A 23,248-nucleotide genomic window follows, 5' to 3' on the forward strand; every position below is an offset into this window, starting at 1 on the left:
GCATTTAGACGGAGGCGCAACTATGATTGAAAACTCTGTAGTGTCCATGCCAGCTGGCTAGGTGGCGGTGACGCACTGCCATATACACCAGTCATGCATGCGTAGAACCACTTCCGTTCTGCGGCTCTGAAGGCTCTATGCACAGCAGCCATATTGGGAATGAATTGGGCCTCTGCCTTACTTCCTTTACAGGTGTTACCAATAATACTAATTAAGGCTCTGTTCCATTTAGTGTGGCATAGTACTTGTCTTATTTTCAAGGACCCCCATAACTCTGAGAGTGTACAAATGGAACCAAATGGACCCGTAAGGGTCCATTTGGTTCCATTTGTACACTCTCAGAGTTACACATCCACCATAAGGGGCCATTTGGGAACCAAAATGGAGTGTTTCTAGTGAGCCAACATGCACGATATCAGCACCCTGACCAGAATGGAACAGAGCCTTCATTAGTATCATTGGTAACACCTGTGAAGGAAGTAAGAAGAGGCCCAATTTCTTTCCAATATGGCTGCTGTGCATAGAGCCTGACTGACGTGAGCCATGACATGACACGTTTTGCGGATTCCCCCGTGTTGCCCGTTTACAAAGATTTTTCACTTTATTGTGTTTTCAACTTCCGATAACGCCGTTGCCATCTAAACCAGACATGGGCAACATACGGCCCGGGGGCCGGACCCGGCCCTTTGACCATCTTAATCCGGCCCGCCAAGTCCTCAAAGAAAAACAAAATGACCCCCACCAAAAATGTACATTTTAAAAGGCTGCCGTATGTTAATTGTTTTTAGAAATAATTGTTTAACTAAACCAATTAATAGTCATTAATATTTACCATTTGAGCATTATACCTACCTGCATTCCTCCATCCGTACAGTATGTACTCAAATGTTTTATGTTTATAATGTTCCAGTGAATCAGTTGACCTTGAGTCCATATTAATAACATAATGCAATGTGTTCTTTGATCAGTGACCTATGGAGTGGTGCATATCAGACAAGATGCTTTATAGGCTCATTTAAAAGTTGATACGGCATTGACGCGGATTGTTTTATGCAAGTCATCTTTTTATTGTAAGGCCAGAGTACACCTGAGTGATACAGTACAGCTCTTCAGTTACATTTTGTAACTGAAAATTGTTGTTGTGAAAGCAAGTACCTTATTTTAAAATAGTCTGGCATGTCTACCAAATCCATGCAGTTTTAACATCATTCAGCACTATGTGTTTCAAGTTTCAATTCAATTGTACAATGTGTGGCCCCTCACTCACTTTATGGAAGTCAGTATGGCCCCTTGGAAAGAAATCTTGCCCACCCCTGAATCTAAACGGACGGCACATCTGATATTTTATTTTGCCGTTTTTTGTCTAAACGGGGCCTAATTTGTTTGAAAATGTATTTCTTTTAACTGTTGGTGTCATGTGTACAACCACACAGAATGCAAATATTAAGCGGCGATAAAGAGACGCAATTTGTATTCCAAAGTTAGATCGATTTTTCTCCGCGACTAAGGGCGGATTCACACTGCGGCCTTGGAACCAGCCTTGAGGCTGGTAGGAAGGAATACCTGGGAAGGAATTGGTAAAGCGTGTGCAGTTTGTGAGAAGTTTTATAAGGTTTTCAATTGGGGGCGAGCCTAACTTGTTTGCAATGTTTTTTAAAAAGCTATACCCTTACCTAATACCATTCCAAAAATCTAAAACTTCTCACAAAGTACACTTATAATAGATGCTAGCTTTACCAATTCCTTCCCAGGTATTCCTTCCAACCAGCCTCAAGGCTGGTTCAAGGCCGCAGTGTGAATCCGCCCTTAAGGCATCAACCTGCATGAATGAGGTATAATATATTTGAGTAGTTTTGATGTGAAATACTCGATCGCGATTTTCATATTGTTTATTCTTCACACCTGCGATGTGTAAAGACTTTTAGTCTATGCTGTTGGACATGGATTTTTTTTTCTAAATCAGTAGTACAAAAACAGGATAGGAACAAAATATCTTGATGTCTAGGTTCGATGGAAATCTTCCTGAAAAGAGATGACCAAGAACGGATCTTTGTATTAGTAAATAAGAACGTCTAGAAGTCCGATGAGATGTGACTTTTGGCAGTGTGTCAACAACCTCACCGCAATTGCCAATATGATCCCTCGTTCGTTTGAAGATTCCAAATGGAGTTGTTTCTTCAAATGTAATCTTTTTTAAGAATACCCTTGGTGCTCTTAAATCTGGTTATTTTGTGTTCTTCGTCAGCAACGATGCCAATGTTTGAGACTGCATTTTATAAATGGGAGTTTTACTGTAAGTTGAAGAGATGGAATTGTTCCCGATATCGACAGTAGTCTAATTTCTATGCATCACCAATGGGCTTTTTTTATATTACTGTATTACTCTGTTCTGACAGGTCAAATCAAAGTTATATAACAACTGTTTACCAACACTGATGGCTGCTAGTACATTAGTCTATCTGTATAGTGTTTTGTTTTTTTAAACTACAACATAAGAATGTCAGTGATGAATAACTAACTTAGAATGTTGCTTTCTTTCCGGTGTAATGGATACAACTGAATGTACGTTTTGGAAATAAAGTAACACTATAAGAGATTTAAAATGCAATGCTTTATACCCCTTTAAGGATACTAGAATATTTGCGGTGTTTTGCCTACTTTATGCTATGTCCTACACCGGCACCGCCATGCGACTAAAGTACAACTCAGGCTTCAGGGGCCAATTCAGCATAGGGAACAACATCTGAAGCTACGTTGGTGCTTAAATGCAGTGATTTTCAAACTTTTAATTTCAAGGAAGGACCCCCAGTTTGATATGCATTAGGCCACAGACCCCCTTTTTGTTAAAAATCTCTGGGATCCCAATCTATACTGTAAATTTAACTCTGATATTCTCAGAGTTACAGACCTGTAAAGCAGTGGTTCTCAGACTTTTTCATGTCAAGGACCCCCAAATTGACACTTGTTAGTCCGCGGACCAAGTGGACCCGTTAGGGTCCATTTGGTTCCATTTGTACACTCTCTGAGTTACAGACACATAAGGGTCCATTTGGTCCCTAAGTTCCTAACTACAGTATCTATCATTTAGCTGGGGACCCCCTGGAACTCCCTCACGGACCCCACTTTGAGAACCAATGCTGTAAAAGGTCCATTTGGTTCCTAACTATCATTCCTTTAGCTGGAACCCCCTCAAGGACCCCTGGGGGTCCCCGGACCCCACATTGTGAACCAGTGCTTTAATGTTCAGTAATTGTGGCATGGCGCGTTCACTGAAAGTGTCAGACAGTCATCCCCCTTTATGATGTCATCGACCCTTTCCAAGAGGAGACCAAGCAATTCCAGACCATTGTAACTGTGATAGGTCCTTTTTCCATACATGCTATAATAATTAATTGCAGTGTTCAGTGTGTTTTGCACTCTGGCTTTAGTTTTAGCTTGGGGGGTTTTGACAGAGGGTCCAAATGTGTCCGTAAGGTTTGAAATGTCTGTCTTTAATACTTCATGTTGTAGCCTGACATTGAGGTATGGTAGCCTGTACTGTAATTCGGTATTTTACAGTCACAGTAACATTTATTTAATTATTGTCTCTTGTATCCAGTCGTGCTTTACATGTATTTGGCTGTAGTGACAATGTAGTCTAATAAAACTTTAATTTTGCATCTCTTGGAATGTGGCTATTGTATGTTTCTTTGTATCTACCATTATGTTCTAAAGGTGTGTTGCTGTTAAGCCCAAAATCTGACAAAATATTGCATTGCAATTCAAGTCGAATGTTAATTCCTGAAGTCTACTTAGAAGCTACAATCCGAACTACAATAAAGTGGCAGAACTAATCCAGGGGTCTTCAACGTTTTCAGGCCAAGGACCCCCTAACTGAGAGAGAGATGAAGCCCCCTCTATATTGTATAAAATTATGTTTCAGATTAAACTTTTTTTGTTTACTTGTTTACTGCTCTTTTTTCCCTCTACACTTACCCCTCTTTGCCAAAAAATTGCAGATCTACAAGCTCAGCGCGAGGCGTTTCGAGCTTGTGGATCTGCTATTTTTGGCTAAAGCTCTCCTCAGAAAAGGGATGCTAGGGTTCAAGTGGTTAAAGAGGTGGTGCCATGTTTTTGCACTTTTTCTGTTTTTCATGTATCTATAAGGTTGATAGAACTTCATTAAGGCCCCCGCTGGTGGTTTTACGGTGTTTTATGTCTTCTCTGATTATTTGGAGTTTCTTCCTGGAGGCTGAAATCTTGAGGGTCAAACGTGCCAATAGAGTGTCGCAGTTCCCGCCCACTTCCAGCTGCCGGAAGTAAATACTCAATGCATTTTTCCCATTGACTTTTCCGAAAATATTTATATAAATTAATTTAAGCCTAGAATCAAGCTATCCAGGATCCTGGTGAATCATGACCATAAAACGTTTGATTCTGTGAAAAAACTTTTTTGAAAACGGCAAAACAAAGGGTATTTATTAAACATAGTATATCATATCATTAAATATAAAATTTAAAAAATCACAGAAAAAAAGGTTTTATGGTCATGATTCACCAGAATCCTGGATGGCTTGATTCTAGGCTTAAATTCATTGATATAAATATTTTTGGAAAAGTCAATGGGAAAAATGCATTGAGTAATTACTTCCGGCACCCGGATTCTGCGCAACTGCGATGCTCTATAGAGGAACAGCCCTTTAGTGACATCACAGAGCCCCCAAAAAACATACCCTCCCCCTCATTATCATAACACAACAGGTGTGGGCATGAGGAGGAGGAGGGACTAGGACAGGTGGGTGGTGCTAAGGTGGTGGAGGAGGTGCTAAGGCACACATGGGAAACATACGGCCCGGGGGCCGGACCCGGCCCTTTGACCATCTTAATCCGGCCCGCCAAGTCCTCAAAGAAAAACAAAATGACCCCCCCAAAAAAATTACATTCTAAAAGGCTGCCATATGTTAATGGTTTTCAGTTACAAAATGTTACAACATTTTGTAACTGAAAATTATTGTTGTGAAAGCAAGTACCTTATCGTAAAGTAGTGTGGCATGTCTACCAAATCCATGTAGTTTTAACATAATTCAGCACTATATGTTTCAAGTTTCAATTGTACAATGTGTGGCCCCTCACTCGCTTTATGGAAGTCAGTATGGCCCCCTGGAAAGAAATCTTGCCCACCCCTGTGCTAAGGTGAGAACCAGGCATACTTAATGAACTGGAGGCGTGTCCGCATAAAAACATTTTTTTTAACAATTTCTGTACACTTTTTTTTGTTGAAAAAAATCCTTACATAATAATAATACCTTATGATCAGGTTTTAGGGTTGAAAAATATCATGGCACTCCATCTTTAAGGTAAAAAGGCAAGGCAAAGATTTGGCGAACCCCCTGTAGTAACTCTGAGGACCCCCTAGGGGTCCCGGACCCCCTGTTGAAAACCCCTCTAATCCATTGTCCAATCCAGTGTGCATAATCTGCTTCAAATAACTTTATTGACGCTGTCAACCAGTATGTTTTACCTGACCGGGTCTAGGAAGAAGACATCAAACCACTTATTATTGATTATTAACATACACTACCCTTATCGGATACAGGACAGGTTGGCACTAGGGACATCTGGGCACCTCGATGTAAAATTGTCTATCTTTTCAAACAAGCTCAAAAATAAAATAAGTATTAAGTAATGTAAAGCATACATGATGTGGGGGGGGGGGGATATTGCCTAGGGAGCCAAATTGCCTAGAGCCGGCCCTGCTTCAACTTCTTGTTTATGCCCCAACATGACTGGATATACAGGTTTTGTAGCAATTTGTAGCAATTGTAGAAATATTAGACCTTGTCGAATGTTTAAGCATGTTCTAATCATGTATACTTTACATTACATAAAAACGTTTTCCAAAATGTTCCAGTGACAAAATTGCAACTACTGTAATCAAAAAAGTCAACCAAAGAACAAGATTTTTGTACAGGATCTCCTCACTGGTCAGTAGGAATACATTGAGAACTCTAGCAGGAGCACTCGATCTTCCAATGTCACTATGACTATCGACTATGCATGCACCTCATGGTACCATAGCACCACAAAGGCCTTAAAAACAAGGCTCCAGACATCCCAAAACAAATTGGTCAGACTACTGCTTGGCCTCACTCCTACAACTCATCTAACCCCTGCCCTTTTTGTTATCCACAAGTTTCCTAGGGCATGGTGGTGGGCATCACTTCCTGTCGATTTGATCAGGTATCAGGGATCAAATTGACAGGAAGTGATGCCCACCATGCCCTAGGAAACTTGTGGATAGGTAGTGCTTTCTTGGGTATAATCCTTTAAGCAGACATAGAACTGTACTTTAGCCTTTAGATCAAGACTCTAGTAGATGTATTTTATCGATTTTGACATTTTTATATCATCAAATACATCTACGAGTGTCTTGATCTTAGGCTAGTACTTTCTGTGCTCTTTTTTTGCTAATAAAGTATAAAATCAATCGATCAAATACTAAAACTAGACTAAAACTAAAACTTTTCGGATGACTAAAATATCTCTAAAACCAAATGACATTTTATTCAAAAGACTATGACTGAGTTAAATCAAAATTTGCCCAAAATGAACAATGGAAAAGAGAAGAGTCGCAGACAGCAGTCAGTCAGTCAGTCAGTCAGTGTAACATCAGGCATCCTGCGAGGCCACCACGGTGTTGATAACCGGGCAGCGTTGCCATGTGTCTGTTTATTATAAGCGACTTTGGACTTGTCTTTCTGTAAACTTGCTTGTACATATTGGTAGTTGCGGGTTGTGTTTTTTTGGGATTGTTTCTAAAGTGTAGTTGCTTATTTGGGCTTGTTTAAAAAAAAAAAAAAGTTTTATTTAAACCAGTGGTTCTCAAATATGTTCATGAAAATGTTTTGTGCATCCAGGCCAGGGAGCATTTGTGTTGTAGAAGAGTGTTTCAAAAATATTCCAAATATTCCACATTTTATTGCAAGAGTTTCAAAAATAGCAGATCTACAAGCTCAAACAACGTACATTGGTTTAAAGTGCTCCTGCGTGGCCTAATATTAAAGTTGCTTCTTTTTGGGCTTGCTTTCATTTTTCAGACAAAAAGAAACACATCAAATAAACATGATACACTTAAAATATGAAATATTAAAAGATGAAAACAAATACATGTTGTACTCTGAGGTGTTCGAAAAGGGCATAGGATGAAGTTAAACACGTATCTAGTGTCTATGATCTAGTCCTATCCCTTAGGCCTATTGCTTATTCAAATGATATCTAGAAATACAATTTCTAAAATCCATGTCAAGAAAATACTATGAAAACAAGAAACAAACAGAAACAAAAACAGATAAAACAACAAAAAACTGCAACTCAGAGCTTAATGCAATATCCTTTCAATATGTTGTTTTATACTATAAAAAAAATATATATAGGCTCTATGCACAGCAGTCATTTTGGAGAGAGAGAAAAAAAATCGAAACTTTATTTCGGTTTTAGGGTTAGGGTTAGGTTAGGGTTACGTTATTTAATTCACATTTTTGCCTGATTTTATCGATTATTTATTTAAAAAATATATTATTAAAATAAATCCATTTTTTAATTTTATTTTTGCTGAATCGATTGGGTGGGCTCGCTTGCTTCTCTCACAAAACCTGGCAACGGCGGCGCCACGGGGTCCTTCCATGTTTTTAACAACACACACACACACACCACTACTCCGTGAAGACGAGTGAAGATGGCCGACGTACTGAGTGTTCTCCGTCAGTATAACATCCAGAAGAAGGAGATCGTCGCCAAAGGAGAGGAGGTGATCTTCGGAGAGTTCTCCTGGCCCAAGAATGTCAAGACCAACTACATCATCTGGGGGTGAGAGAGGCTTTACTGTTGTTAATTATTACTGGGAGACATGCTTTCTGGAAGGCCCTTTAGCAACCAGGGTTGCCAGATCCGCTTATTATAATTTCCCCGCAAGATTTTACTTGAAAATAGCCGATCTACAAGCTCACAACGCGTCGCTTGTAAATCGGCTATTTTCAAATAGCTGGATGTACACGTTAAAGTGCTCATGTTGGCCCATAGTCGCTTTTGGGCTGGCTTTCCTAGACCTGGTTGCTTGTCTCTCTCACAGAATCTGGCAACACTGGTAGCAACTAGCAGGCTAACAGCAGCTTATATGTGGTGGTGGTGGTGGTACTCAAGTACTTGTAATTAAGTAACAGTTTTGAGGTATTTCTTTTTACTTGCCAATGTTTTCAATCGAAGAGTGTTCGGTGTTTCCGATTTTCAGTGCTTTTACTTCTACTAGCAGTGTTGGGAAGTAACTAAGTACATTGACTATAAGTGCTGTACTTAAGTACAGTTTTGAGGTATTTTTACTTTCCGATATGTTCAGTTGGAGAGTATTCAGTATTTCCGATTGTCAGTGCTTTTACTTCTGCTCTGCTACATCTCAGAGGCAAATATTGTACCTTTACTCTATTATTTGACAGCTTTAGTTACTAGTTACTTTGTAGATTTAAAATATTATTACAAAACATGAATTAACCACTTCAGCCCTATGTGCTTTGGTTATTTGAAAATGGCAGATCTACAAGCTTGAGCTTGCAGATCTGCTATTTTTTCGAATGGATTTTATACACTTTGAAAAATTGAAGATTTCTGCATAATGAGTTTGGTTAATGTTGATGTTTGCAGCGTCCAGATCAGAACTACCCTGAGTTCTTTCCAGTAGTTTTTTTTGTTGTTGGTTGTTCTTCAAAACTGATGGAAAGGAATAGTTGTGGACATTTTATCAGGTGCTTCTCACAGTGCCATGTGATCTATGATGTAGATGTCCTTAAAGGGCTCATCACCTGACCCTATCCTGAGTACAGTGATGGTTAAGGCTGATGGATCAATTGAATCCTAAATGTATCACAATAGCATTCTGAGCTACTGCATGCAATATCCAAGTGGCAGAGACTGCAATTAATTGATTGCATAAGAGAGGCATGGCCCAAAATGGACTTATACGTGTTTGAACCCATTAAGACCTGGAACGCATCTGTGTCATTTTTTTTATTTGAGCTAAAAAGCACTATTTTACACTTTGGCTTTTCAAAAATAGCAGATATACAAGTAGATCTGCTATTCTCAAATAACTCATAACTCAAATCTTTGCCTCTTGGTGTCCCTGGAACAAAAATATTTTGAGATGGGGGTCCGCGGCCAAATTCATATAGTTTTGGGGGTCCTTGACATGAAAAAGTTTGAGCACCACTGATATAGAAACGTACGTTTTTCAGAATACTGTTGGGATTTAGAAGACATTTGTAGAATCGGCTTCAGGTCTTAATGGGTTAAATTAGGTCATGTTTGATCCATGAATCAAGTACAATATTAATTTCACCCTTACTAAAAGGACCATAGTCTAGTATGTTTAGCTCACTGTCTAGAAGTCATATGCTGTAGTGTTGGTGTACTTTATGTATGTCAGTGCTGACGATTTTCCGTTTGCTTGACCTTGACCTGAAGAGATTTGAAACTGACCTACAGTGAGAGTCCTGGGGGGACCTTGGTCCACAACACATTGAACTTTTTATCGCCTTTTATTTTTGTCAAAGCTAGGAGGTTTTATAGTCTTGCCAAATTTCTTCCTGTGGGAAAAAAGCTAGTTTTACGATGCATTTTGTGCTTGTAGATCTGCTACTTTTGCATTGAATTTGAATCCTGAAAAGTAACAGTTTTGGACATTTGAGACGATGTATTGTTTTTAGTTGTTCTGAAAACTTAAGTCAGGATTTTCGAAGCCGTTTTTAGAATCAGCCTCAGGTCTTAATGGGTTAAGGGTTAAATCTGGTAATTATTCACTTTAAATTTTAAAAGCTGTGTGTTTTGGAAAAATGTCAGTATTAATAGGTTTTAAAAAATTATACATTTACTGTTGACACCATTTATTGTTGTGGTAGTTATTTATACTGTAAAGAGTAAACAGAATTGAAGCTTGACTAATTGCTAATCGACTAATTCACAACACCTGTGCATTAAGATATTTTCCCCAAATCATACTGCTCTAACCCGATGGAGTGGTTTTGGTGCTTTGCGTCTCACAAACTGTGCATTTGACATCAATACCAGTGAGTCCAAACCTGTATTTTAAACTGTTATCTCTTTTGTTTTCTTCTTTCAGAACTGGAAAGGAGGGGCAGCCCAAGGAGTATTATACTCTGGACTCAATTTTGTTTCTGCTCAACAATGTGCATCTCTCTCATCCATCGTATGTGCGAAGGGCTGCAGTAAGTCACTTGGAATAATTCTCACCGTCATCGTACGCTTGATTTGAAATAAACCTCTTTTCCTTATGCCAATCAGTTACGATTAGGGCTGTCACGATTACACATTTAAGTTGACGAAATGTGTCACACAAATAATTGCCATTAATTGCGTTGAATATTGGAACATATGATTGCAGTTTTTTATTTATATTTGCCATTTAGGCTTTGTAGTAAAAAAAATCCACAGGGAAGATATGACAAATAACTTGCATATGCAAATAAATTATTGACATATTTAATAATTTTATACATGTAAACAAAAGCAGAAATAGCTGATCTACAAGCTTACGACGCGTTGTAAGCAATTATTTGAGATCATCGGAATTAGACGATTATGTAATAATTGTGACATGCCTAGTTATGATTAAGAAATGGAGGAATTGTACTTATGTATTTAATGTTCTTGTTTAAAATAGACTGAAAACATTCCAGTCGTCAGAAGACCTGATCGAAAGGGCCTGCTGTTCTATCTCGATGGCGAAAGTTGTAAGTGGTGTTTGCAATGACTATATTGAACTGAATGTCAGCTTAACTGGTTCCGTTTTGCACAGTGTAGCTCTGCGGGCGTCTAGCCGTCTATAAAGATCAGTCTGTGTGTCTTGTGTATGTTCAGAGATAATTCGCACACCGCTGGAACGATCAGCACCAAATCTCTTGTGCACGTGGTGGCGCAATTTGAATGGAATTCAATTCAGTGGGGCTCTGAATGGGCTGAAACCTTGCCCAAATTCGGAGTCCTACTGTATGTCATAGACAACTGACATCATAGATGCCTGACATCGTAGAATACTGACTGGCCATTATGATATCTGACATGTACATAGGAACAATGCCATTCCCATGTGAGCCACATGATTTTATTTTTTTTATGCGTTTTCATTGAGCCATAGTTTGAACTTGTTGATCGTAATGTAGTCAGGTGTTGTGTACGTTGTGACGTTGTCATGCAATAGTTCAGTGGTTCTCAACCCTTTCTGTATCAGGGCGCACTTGAAAATCTTGAAAGTATCTGCGGCACACTTAACGTGAAGTGATCGTCACGTGGGTGGGCCGCGTGCGTTTTCGGAGCATGTTTATTTTAATGATCAATCAATGGTTTGCAACTTAGTAGGCTATACTTATTAAAATTGTTATGATTGTTAAAGGTCTTATCTATTGGTATCACCTTTTAATATTAATGTTATCATGAACATCTTTTGTGTTTGCCATTTATTTGCGGGCCCACTTACAATATCCTCACAGCCGGCACACAGGTTAAGAGTCATTGCAATAGTTGACAGTCGTTGTAGGGTTAATGGGCAACTGACTTTTGTCTTTTTTTTCTTCTTCCTCCACAGCTACTTCAACAAGCATCGACAGAAGTGCCCCCATAGAAATAGGTCTGCAAAGGCCAACGCAAGGTATGCCAGGACGTGTAATTCTTTCAGAGGGTTCATAACTCTGCACTTTGTACTATGTATTGATCATTACTAAAATATCAATCAACTGCGCCACCTAATCTAACACCTAATCCAGGAAAGTTGATGGCTGTTTTTAGCAGCTGCATAGCTGCTCTAGAAACGGGGTCAGATGTTGTCATACGCGACATGTATTTGTTCATTGGCTGTCCTGGCTGTCCTTCACTACTTTAAGCCAATGGGGGACACTTCCCCGTTTAAGCCAATGGACGGCCCGTCCTCGCAGCACCCGCCTCCCCTCGCAGCACCTCCCCTCCTGAAGGCAATCATAGTGAGAGGCTGCAGAGTCATAAAGTCATTAAGTCATACAAACTCGGCCAGCGGAGAATCTACTAATCATCTGTGATTTACAACAGCCGTTCTACTGAGCACACGCTCATCACAATAGACATCGTGTCTCCCTTCAGTGTTGATTTAACTCTGAGGAGAAGTTCTTCGGGTGCATTTCGCCTTTCCGACATGTCGCCTTTCCGACGTTAACGAACCCTATACCTAACCCTAACCGCACGCGGAAGCCACTAGTCGGAGTGGCGAGATGCCGGAATGGAAGGAGCACCCCAAGTTCTTCTTAGCTGTGATGACATGCAGTGGTGGAAAAAGTACTCAAATGTTTTACTTGAGTAAAAGTATGCATGCAGCTGCTAATAATATGACTGTCAAGTCAAATGTATTCTTGTTTCTTTTTCTTTTCCCTTCTCAGTCAAACGAGCAGCAGACGAAGTATCATCTGAGGCTAAAAAACCAAGGGTTGAGGTAAACGGACACCCCTTTTTGATCTGATAACTTGGTATTCATCCATAAGGTTTGTTCATGGCACTCGAACACTTGCCATGGCTACTTTAAGCACTTCCGCCCTACGTGTATACTTTGACATTTGATGAATAGTTAAAATAGCCTATCTGCTAGCTCGCAACTCGCTTTGTGAGCTTGTAGATGGGGCTATTATCACTATTTTAGAAACCTTTTGCATATCAATTCTTTTAATTTGGAAACGGCTCCTAAAATCGGGACGCCATGGTTAATGTTGTTAACCCATAAAGACCTGAAGCCGATTCTACATGTCTCCTCAATCCCAACGTTATTCTGAAAAACGTATGTTTCTATATCAGTGGTGCCTGCGAACCCCCATCTCAAAATATTTTGTTCCAGGGACCCCCCAGAAGCAAAGATTTGAGTTAAAAATGTTCGGTTTAAAAATATATATATTCAAAGATTTGCACACATTTTCATGATTTTTCAAAAATAGCAGATCTGCAAGCTCATCGCGCGGCACTCGGTGCCGCGCTATGAGCTTGTATATCTGCTGTTTTTGAATAGCCAAAGTGTAAAAATAATGCTTTTTATAGCTCAAATCTAAAAATGACACAGATGCGTTCCAGGTCTTAATGGGTTGAATTGAAAAGAATCTTCCATCTTTTTTGTTTATTTCATAGAGTTGAGAGCAGTCCAGTTAGCATCTCCCATGTCCACCAGAATGTATTGGTTCCAGACTGCCGTGTGTGTGTGTGTGGGTGGTGTGCAAAGCAGACCAAATATTCTTAGCTGTTTTTGCATAGCGGACAGATTATACAAATAATTAAACCGTTTTGTTTAAATTCCTCAGTACTTGGAGGAGAAATCTGTGAATGATTTGGCTCGAGTGTGTCCCCAACATCACTGTTCTTCTTTCGTGTATCATAGTCAGATCTATCACTGTATGTAACCGTGGCATTGTGGCAGTCATAATGCCAAACAAATGATGCATAATCAGCTGTTGCCAGTGAACGGCACAACCTAAACAGAACTTATGGCAGTTCCATAAAGTCTGTTTAGACTTTATGGAACTGCAATACGTTCTGTAAGAGCTTAACTGTATCCCATGGCCCCATTTGGTTCATATGTCATCTGAAGGCAGCCAATGAGACTGAATCAATGAAACAAAAAAAAACACGAGATTCTTGTTACTAAAGCTGCAAGCCATAACGTATTTATTTAGCTAAATCTGTATGGTAGACTATGTTAACCCATTGAGACCTGGAACTGTCTCATTTTTAGATTTGAGCTAAAAAGCATTATTTTACACTTTGGGCTATTCAAAAATAGCAGATATACAAGCTCATAGCGCGGCACCGAGTGCCGCGCTATGAGCTTGTAGATCTGCTATTTTTGAAAAATCGTGAAAATGTGTGCAAATCTTTGAATATATATATACATTTTTAAAGCGAACATTTTTAACTCAAATCTTTGCTTCTGGGGGTCCCTGGAACAAAATATTTTGATGGGGGTCCGCGGCCAATTACATATCATTTTGGGGGTCCTTGACATGAAAAAGTTTGAGCACCACTGATATAGAAACATATGTTTTTTACTTTTTTTCAGAATACTGTTTAGATTTAGGAGACATGTAGAATCGGCTTCAGGTCTCAATGGGTTAATATAATACACAACTGTGGTGGTTTACAGTTGGTCTCCCTGCTCTTCTATTACATATAGATTCTATGGTCAGGTAGGATCAGGTCAAATCACAATTTATCCTCTGCCCAAACGAACAGCTCAACAGTTGATATTTTGGCTGGGGAACCGAGTTTGACTCCCAGATGGGACTTGAAAGTTGTAGCTTTAACCGTAGGTGGCAAAGCAACCACACTGTCATACTGTATGCTCAAGCATAGCAACAAGGCTTTTTGATTTGATATATAGTCACTGTTGAGTGGGAATCTTGTATTTCCAAAACCATTACTTGGCAGGAAATGTAAGAAAAAATAGCTTGTAAATCGTCTATTTTTGCTACACTCAAGCACGTTGAAATAGAGGGCATTAATTTATGGGGAAAACATAACAAGTTGAATTATGGAGATACAAATTTTCTGCCCGATGTCTGAAGCAATGATATCCGTTCAGTTCAATTGTGAGTGAACAGACTCCCATGTTCTTGTTCTTAAGGATGAGGAACGGGTGCGTCTGGACAAGGAGCGTCTCGCTGCGCGTCTGGAGGGCCACAAAGAAGGCAGCGTGCAGACTGACCAGATCAGGTAGCAATGCTTTCAGCCTGACATCAGTCCTTTTCATATAAAAAGAATAATGCCAGCACTCATGTTCTGTCATTGACGTCTTTCGGCTCTATGCCTTCTACTCTGCTTAACTCATTTTCTGCCAATAACGCATACATGCGTTTTTGTTTTTTTTACATTGTTTTTTTTTATTTGACCCAAAGACCAAGGAGATATGATTTTTCGAAGATCTAGGCTCTTCCTTGTTAACTTAAAACTTAAAAATTCTGTATCTCGGCTCCTGAGTACTTTTTTTAATTTCAATGAAAAATCTCTGGCAGACAACTGCAAAAAATCGGAATCGATTTTTTCGAAAACCTGAAGCGATGCGACGCGTTGTGAGCTTGTTGATCGGCTATTTTCAAATAAAATCTTGCGGGGGAAATTATAATGAGCAGATCTGGCAACCCGGTTCAGAAGGAAGAAATTAAATGCGTGTACTAAAATCTTTTAACTACAGCAAGAAATAAAAGTGTAGTAACAAACACAACCCTGTTACTTTGTGTGTCCCAGGTCGCTGTCCGAAGCCATGTCTGTGGAGAAGATCGCGGCCATCAAGGCCAAGATCATGGCCAAGAAGCGCTCCACCATCAAAACGGACCTGGACGACGACATCACCCTGAAGCAGAGGAGCTTCGTGGACGCGGAGGTGGACGTCACCCGGGACATCGTCAGCAGAGAGCGGGTCTGGAGGACCCGGACCACCATCCTGCAGAGCACCGGCAAGGTCAGTTTTCCCAGGAGTCTCGCGTGGCCCGACTGTTGCCTCCCTCAATTTACAAATGTTTCCGGCATGCAGTCTGGGACTCGGAAGCTCTGATCATGCTTAAAGGTAGAGTAAGTGATATTTTTGGGTTAAAACAAAAAGTATTTTGTTAAAAGGTTAAAGCACTATATTCTGATAGTAATCATTGCTATAGAGTGTTTGTTCAGTAACAGGAGTCTCCCTGTCTCTCCAGCTCTTTAATAAACAGAAAATACATTTTCCGGTAGGTGTCAAAATCTCAGCCAATCAGGAGAAAGTACCCATTTTAAAGCTTCATTTTTATAGTGTTCCAGTTCCAATTTTGCCTGCTCATTTCTTAGTGTCATCACTTCCAATTTCACTTGTTTAATCTATATCCTGATTGAGTTCTCTATCCTGATTGGATAAAATTGGAAATGAAACTGAAACTGAAACGAAAATGCATTTTCTGTTTTATAAAGAGCTGGAGAGACAAGGAGACTTATTTTACTGAACAAACACTCTATAGCAATGAGTACTATCAGAATATAGAGCTATTTAACACTTATTTTAACCAAAGAAAATCACTTACCCTACCTTTAAGGGGAAAGCGGAAGCCCCTCCCCTACCCACTTCCGTTTTAGCATTGTGCAGTGGCGCAAAGGAGTCCGACTGGAATCAAAACAAAAAGTGTTAAATAATATAAATATGATATATGTATGAATATATATATATATACAAATATACATATATATGTATCATATATGATACATATATGAATATAATGATAAACAATCCTCGCACAAATAACATGAATCTACCTATGACTCTATGCTTCCGCCTGGGTTCTGTTTCCACTGGGACTACAGGTCCGCGGGCACCGCGTCGTGATTGGTCGAATGTTTTTCCGGTCTGAGTAGCTTCCGTTAAGCAGCTTTCGGGAAGTGGAGTTCCAGACTCTATATAGCATTCAGAGATTGTGGAATAGTTTTCTGGTGACGCGAGACTAGTTTTCCAGCCGCCTCCAGTCAGAGTGATAGAGTAATAGTGTAATAGTGTTACGCTGCTGCCAGCGAAAACGAGTGATTTTTATCAACCTTTGAAAAATCATGGAATATTTTCTGTGAATGCTATCCGCACGGCGTTCCCCTCATTACACACACAGGGGTCTCGTAGAATGGGGGAGAAAATATTTTCCGATAGTGGTAATCCATTCCATAGTTGTGGCAAGTTGAAAATAGCATGTTTTGCCAAAAATATATAGTGTAAAAAAAAAAGTACACAGGAGCCGAGATAGAGCATTTTTAAGCAATACGTTAACCAGGGAGTGAATGGAGCAGCATATCTTTGGATGGCGTTATCTCTGGTTCTGTGTGAAAAAAATCATTTTTTTTATTTTTTGACCAAAATAGATAATGTGCTATGACCGAAACATGCCATGCATTTAATAATTGTATAGTTTAAATGTTTTTAAAAAAAATACAGAAATAGCCACATTGGCTATTTCTGCTTTTTTTTTTTCAGCAGATGAATTCATACAGATGAATAGAAACAATGCTGACACTAGTGAAAAGTAATTGTGGTCAGGCGATTGTGTAATAACTGTGACGGGCCTCGTCACACGGTTTTGTCCTGTCACAGAAAAGATGTCAAATACTGTAGAACGATGGGGGCCTTGACTATTTCATGTCAAGGCCCCCAAATTGATATTGATTTGACCATTGTCTCTCTCTTTTTGTCTAAATGTTTGAATAGCCAACATATAAATAGCTAAATTGGATGCTTGTGATGCTGTATTGACTACTTTTGCTGGGGACCCCCTGGAACCCCCTCATTGACCCCTGGGGGGCTCCCTGGACCCCACATAGAGAACCAATGCTGTAGTGTAGAATGTATGTCATCGGTGTTTATACATTCACAGTTCACACACAGTTTGTGATATACTTTCCCTCTTTGTAGGGGTCTATGTCTATTTTTGTCCGTTCTAAAAGCTTTGAGAAAGCATTCAGTCATTGTTTTATACAGCATTTCCCAACCTTTGCTGGATCCCACTCTCTCAAAAGTGTTCAGTGGTCAGATGGGTGGGCCACCTGCTTTTTTGAGCATGTTTATTTTAACCCATTAAGACCCGAGGCGATTCTTAAAAAAAATCTAAATCCTAACAGTTTTTGGAAAAAAATCTAAGCATTTTTTTCCCCAAGATTTTCCAAAAATAGCAGATCTACAAGCTCATAGTGCGGCACTCGGTGCCGCGCTATGAGCTTGTAGATCTGATATTTTTGAATAGCCAAAGAAATCTAAAGTGACACAGATTCGTTCCAGGTCTTAATGGGTTAATAATCAATCGATTGTGATCCGGCTTGGATCAATGGAACTAACGTAGTGTACTTTAAAAAAAAAAAAAGAAGAATTACAACAAACGCATGTTCATAGGTTTCAAAGGAAAAAAAATACCATGACATGTATTTATTTACTGGTACATTCATTTTAATATTTATGTTGTATGCTGTTACTGTTATACAGTAATATATCATGTTACTGTTTTTTGGGTTATTTGGTGGTGGTCCACAGGTTGGTTATCTCGCTGCTGTAATAATTAACCTTTGCCTGTAGATGGCAGCACTGAGTCAGGATAGATAGCTCTGGCTGTTATAAACTGACATTATATATTGTCTCTGTCAGGTGTTTCTTTTCAGATTTTCTTTTTTTTAAAGTAAATGGCCTTCATCGTACAACAGTGTCACGCAATAAATGTATTAATAAAATATTGAAATGGCGTAAGTGGTTCAATTCATCAATTCAACCAGTAAACAGTTGAAACGTTCTCTGTCTGAATATGTCTCTTTCTGCTGGTTGGAGGTTTTGACAGTCTCTTGTCTTCTCTAATTTGCAGAACTTCTCCAAAAACATCTTCGCCATCCTTCAGTCTGTGAAAGCCAGAGAGGAGGGTCGCGCACCGGAGCAGAGACCAGCACAGAACACCACCCAAGTGGTGAGAACAACCCCCCCCAACACACCCCAACGTTTTCCAGGCCAAAGGCCCCTTAGCTGAGCGAGAGATGATAATTTGGTCAGAATTTATTGAGAGGATAGCCCCTTGAGATGAAGCATCTCATTTAACTCATTGAGTGCCAAAAGAAGTCAAAGACGTCATGTGGCCTGACGCCCTGAGCGCCAGAAGGCGTCAAAGACGTCATGAAAAAAAAAAAAAAAGTTTTTTTTTTGAAAAACATGTTCAGAACCCAAGATATGAAGATTTGAAGATTTGCTGCTCCATCCACTCCTTGTTTAACCTATAACTTAAAAAGGCTGTATCTCGCTTCCTAAGCACTTTTTTTTTTCAATGAATTTTGGCTGTGGCACTCAGAGCCAAAATTCAAAAATGAGCATGGCATCGAATGAGTTAAGAGGGGGTCCTAAAAAAAAGGAAGCGGGGACCCCCTCTACATAAAATTGCGTCGTAGATTAAACCTTTAAAAATATATCAGATCTACAAGCTCACACGTCGGCTTGTAGATCTGATATTTTTGGCAAATTTTCCCCCTACAATAGGTCATCTATGGTTCAAGTGGTTAATGTAAAAATCACCTAAAGATTTGGTGGATGAGTAGCCAATCTACGGGCTTGTAGATCTGCTATTTTTTGCTATTTGACATGCAATAAATGAAAAATGATGTAGGGTTTAAGTGGTTAACCTTTTTTTTTAAAATAACAAAACCTTTATAAAATACTTAACACCACTTACAGTACACCAACTTTAATTAAATACATGTGAAGGTATTGTAAAAAGCGTTTGGCATTCCAGACGTGTGCTTTGCTGCTAAATTAATTCCAACACGCCTCATGCTCAGCTAAACGCTGTCGCTGATGAACCCTGTAGAGAAGGCTTCTCTCTGGCGGCTCCATTAAAAGCTGCTCCATGCCTGTATCGTCCGCCCCCCCCCCCCCCCCCGTCCCCCCCCAAAAGAAATGGACCTTGAAATTAACTGAGGGGCTGCCTGCCGTCAGGGAAGGCCAGCCGTTATTTAACCCTTTACCAAAGGCCACAGAACAAGGCTCAGGAGTTTATTCACCCTCCCTGTGTTTGTCGTTTGCAGTGGTGGAAAGTAACTAAGTACAGTACGTGTACTCGAGTACTGTACTTAAGTACAATTTTGAGGTATTTTTTTTACCTCATTTTTTTGACCATTTCTACTGGATTGCACCCTTAACTGTATGGTCTGTTGTGTCCTAGGACCCTTCCATCAGGAACAAACAGCCCGTCCCAGCTGCCTACAACAGATACGATCAGGAGAGGTTCAAAGGAAAAGAGGGTGAGTCTTAAACCATGCAAACATTCAGCCAAAATAGCACTACAAGCTCAATTCTTTTTTTTCTTTCCTTTTTTTTGACAGGGACAATACAAAAAACAATTTATCAAGTGCTTGGATCCAATAATACATTGTATTGTTCCTGTCAAATAAACATGAAAAAAGTGTTTTTTTTATTCGAATATTAATTTTCATATTTGAATATACGTATTTCCCCCATATCCTAGTATAGAACCCTGGAGGACCCTGGTCGATTATGTATATAGGGTTTAAATGGTTGTTATGCGTTTACAGTAAAATCCTCGTTCTATTTTCATTGATTTGCTATTTGCATTTTGAAATATTTTTCATCTTAGTGAATCGTCCAGAAGTGTCTGTCTGTCTCTGTGTGCTAATCTTGCAAACTGCCGGACCTAACCGGGCCAAATGTTTTGTGCCCGCTGCAGAAGTACCTCTAAATTTAAATTGTATAACTGAAGTCAATGGGGCTCATATGAAACCTTTCCCACATTTGTAGTCATACATCATTGATACTGTTATGTCATAGACACAGGCTGAAGGCAACTCTCCTGCCAGATAATGCCGTCAGGCAGTCTTGAGAAGTAGTCTCTTGAGATTAACTGGGTGCAGATTCTTGAGAATGCATACAATAAAGGAATATCCGCACTCTCTTCAGTTCAATTCTTGGTTTATTTTTAAAGATGAACAGCCGCAGCAGACAGTCTATCTAGACAAAACGGACACGTTTCGGCACGTCGGCCTTCCTCAGCGTTTCAAACTAGAATACATCAAATAGGAAGTGACATGTATAGCTATGCGATAGTGTACAGCTGATTCTCATTGGTGAATAAGACTTCTCTCGATAGACTGTCTGCTGCGGCTGTTCATCTTTAAAAATAAATCAAGAATATAACTGAAGAGAGTGCGGATAATCCTTTATAGACACAGGCTGGCCACATGATCCACAAGATTAGATTTTTATTGAGAAAACAAAATTGGTCGGTGTCAATTAAATGCAAGTTTGTATATATGAAGAAAATCTATATACAAAAGTTAAATACCAAATTAAGTTCTATGAATATGAAATAAAATGGGCTAACTAACATGCAATCAAACGGTTACATTACATGCTATGGTGAATATTGGCAGACAAGTGTTTGTTTTAATTTATCCATTTGTAATTTAAGAGTGTACAAATGTAACCAAATTAATACTTTTGAGTTAAATAAACACTGAGGACATGTGTGCGTGCACATGAAAGTGTGTGTGTGTGTGTGTGTGTGTGTGTGGTGAATGTATTCTAAAACTTTTGAACCAGTTGGCAAGGAAGTTCAGTGTACACAACAGTGCTATTGTGGTATTCGTGGGTAACTGTCTGAAGTTCATGTTGCTAATTAGGTTAAGCTTTGTAGTGTTGAATGTCTGTCAGGTGGAAACCTCATGTGTCTAAAACTGTTACGTTTTCAGGATTCAAATTCAAAAGTAGCAAAAACATTGCTTCACTATTTTTTAAAATTTTGTTTTGCTTTCACATCGATTATTAATAGATTATTTCATTAAGTTATTGATTATGAATGTATGTATTAACTGGTTATACATCATATTCTCTCCTACCCCCAGAAACGGAGGGCTTTAAGATCGACACCATGGGAACCTACCACGGCATGACCTTGAAGTCGGTGACGGTAAGAACGATTGCGCCGCTGTTGTTGCTAAACCATTACGATAGGAACAAACAAAGTCCACGGTGACGATATTTATCACCATATTTAAAGCGGCACTACACTATGTACAAAATATAATGAACACATAAAATATACAATTGGCGTGGTTGCATTTTGTCTCCCTGTGTCCAGCTGAGACATGACCTTTGACACAATCCTGTTTCTGGTTTGACCGAATTGTGACCCGAAGGTTAAGATTCAATTTATCCCCTGAGCAAGCAGGCAAGCTCTGTTAGCTCAAAGGTAAAAATGTCAGCACTTGGGCAGGAGACCCGGGTTCAAATCTGGGGTAGAAGAAGAGTTACATAGTGCAGCTAAATAATAAAAAAAAATGCTGACAGGAGAAGCCATTTGGCACATCACCCAGAAAAGCTTATTTATAGATTGTAGTTAAACAAAATTGCCATACTGTATAAATGTGTGTACAATTGCAAAAAAACAAACAATAATGCAGCAGTCAGAAGCAGTCCTTAATGCTGCAACTGATGAATATTGTAAGCACACGTCACACTCACAGTGGAATGTTGCTAGGCAGACATTTACTATAAAGTGGCAAGAACAGCCAACTAGATGAAAATGATAAAAGAAGACCCTGCCATAAATAGAGTTCCACTTCTGTTTTTCCAACTTCTGTTTTTCCAACTGTTTCAATTAACTCGACTCAACAAAAAGAAGCCTTTTCTTTCATCACTCCATTCACCATCAGACCATCATGAGATCTAGGTGGAATTTGGGAACTTTGGGCATTTACAATGTCACCTGCTGTGGGAAAAGCTGCTTGCTGGGACAGAGAGCTATGTTTTGGCCATGGTTGACACTGACAGCAGTGGGTAACACTGTGTGTTCTCTCTCTCTCCATCACTTGAGTGGACAGTCACAGAACAAAATAGTTGTCTCTTTTGCACTACAAGTCAATTTCAGCCTCAATCCCGTTGTGGGGCTGTGTGTAGAGTTCTCAATTTCTGCTGCAGTGTTTGGTGCACGGCCGTTGTACCGTCAAAGTATAAATTAACAGGCAACAGCTGCCAGTGAGACAGTCAGGGGGAGAGAGAGAGAGAGACGGAGAGATTGCAGAGTAAGGCTAGGCTTGTGGTGTGAAGATAAGGATTTAACTTTATTTTGTGTGCAACTTGTTTTTTTATTATTATTTTTTTATTAACAATTGGACATGTGAAGTTGCCATTTCGGCAACTTTATAAGTCTGTTCTCTCACGCTATAATTTGAGCCACTGGCGCGGCCTGCTGGCGTCCATCTTTTTTTAATTTTTAATTTTATTTAGGGAGGCGATCAGGACGTTTTTAGTGCTGAGCGGAAAAAGGCAGTTCAAGTACAGATCCAACTCAGGCCCTGTGTATGACAGGACAATTTCACCATACATTTAAAATCTCTGCAATATGATAATTGTGAGTGTTAATCGCCATAAACGATAATAATGATCATCATCCCATCCCTATGTGGTGTGTGTGGAGTCTTCATCACACTGTGCCGTCCTCTGTTCTATCATATCATTGCTTTCGGGCAGAAACTTCTTGTCCTCCACGTTTTAACTTTTTGTGTTTTTTTTCGTAAATTAATGTCCTACTTGATCATACTACAGCATCACACACACACGTATCAAAAGAAGCAGATCCACAAGCTCTTGAGCTTGTAGATCTGCTACTTTTGTTATTTTTGAATCCTGAAAAGTAACAGTTTTAGGCATGAGGTTTCC

At 39.5% G+C, this 23,248-nt stretch overlaps 1 protein-coding gene across 1 annotated transcript in view; it reads left to right on the forward strand.

Moving 5' to 3' along the window:
* The first annotated feature begins 7,702 nt into the window (after positions 1-7,702).
* Positions 7,703-23,248, forward strand: part of cdc73 (cell division cycle 73, Paf1/RNA polymerase II complex component, homolog) — a 45,361-nt gene continuing 29,815 nt past the window's right edge. Inside the window, exons 1-10 of the mRNA XM_084058448.1 lie at positions 7,703-7,845; positions 10,148-10,253; positions 10,709-10,778; positions 11,630-11,692; positions 12,450-12,502; positions 14,672-14,760; positions 15,292-15,505; positions 18,396-18,494; positions 19,737-19,815; positions 21,433-21,497. Of these exons, the coding sequence (XP_083914574.1) occupies positions 7,715-7,845; positions 10,148-10,253; positions 10,709-10,778; positions 11,630-11,692; positions 12,450-12,502; positions 14,672-14,760; positions 15,292-15,505; positions 18,396-18,494; positions 19,737-19,815; positions 21,433-21,497 (969 nt within the window). The 5' untranslated portion in view covers positions 7,703-7,714. The remainder of the gene's footprint in view (positions 7,846-10,147; positions 10,254-10,708; positions 10,779-11,629; positions 11,693-12,449; positions 12,503-14,671; positions 14,761-15,291; positions 15,506-18,395; positions 18,495-19,736; positions 19,816-21,432; positions 21,498-23,248) is intronic.

Source organism: Gymnoscopelus microlampas (genome assembly GCF_963454915.1).
Source record: "Gymnoscopelus microlampas genome assembly, chromosome: 5".
NCBI classification, from domain to species: Eukaryota; Metazoa; Chordata; class Actinopteri; order Myctophiformes; family Myctophidae; genus Gymnoscopelus; species Gymnoscopelus microlampas.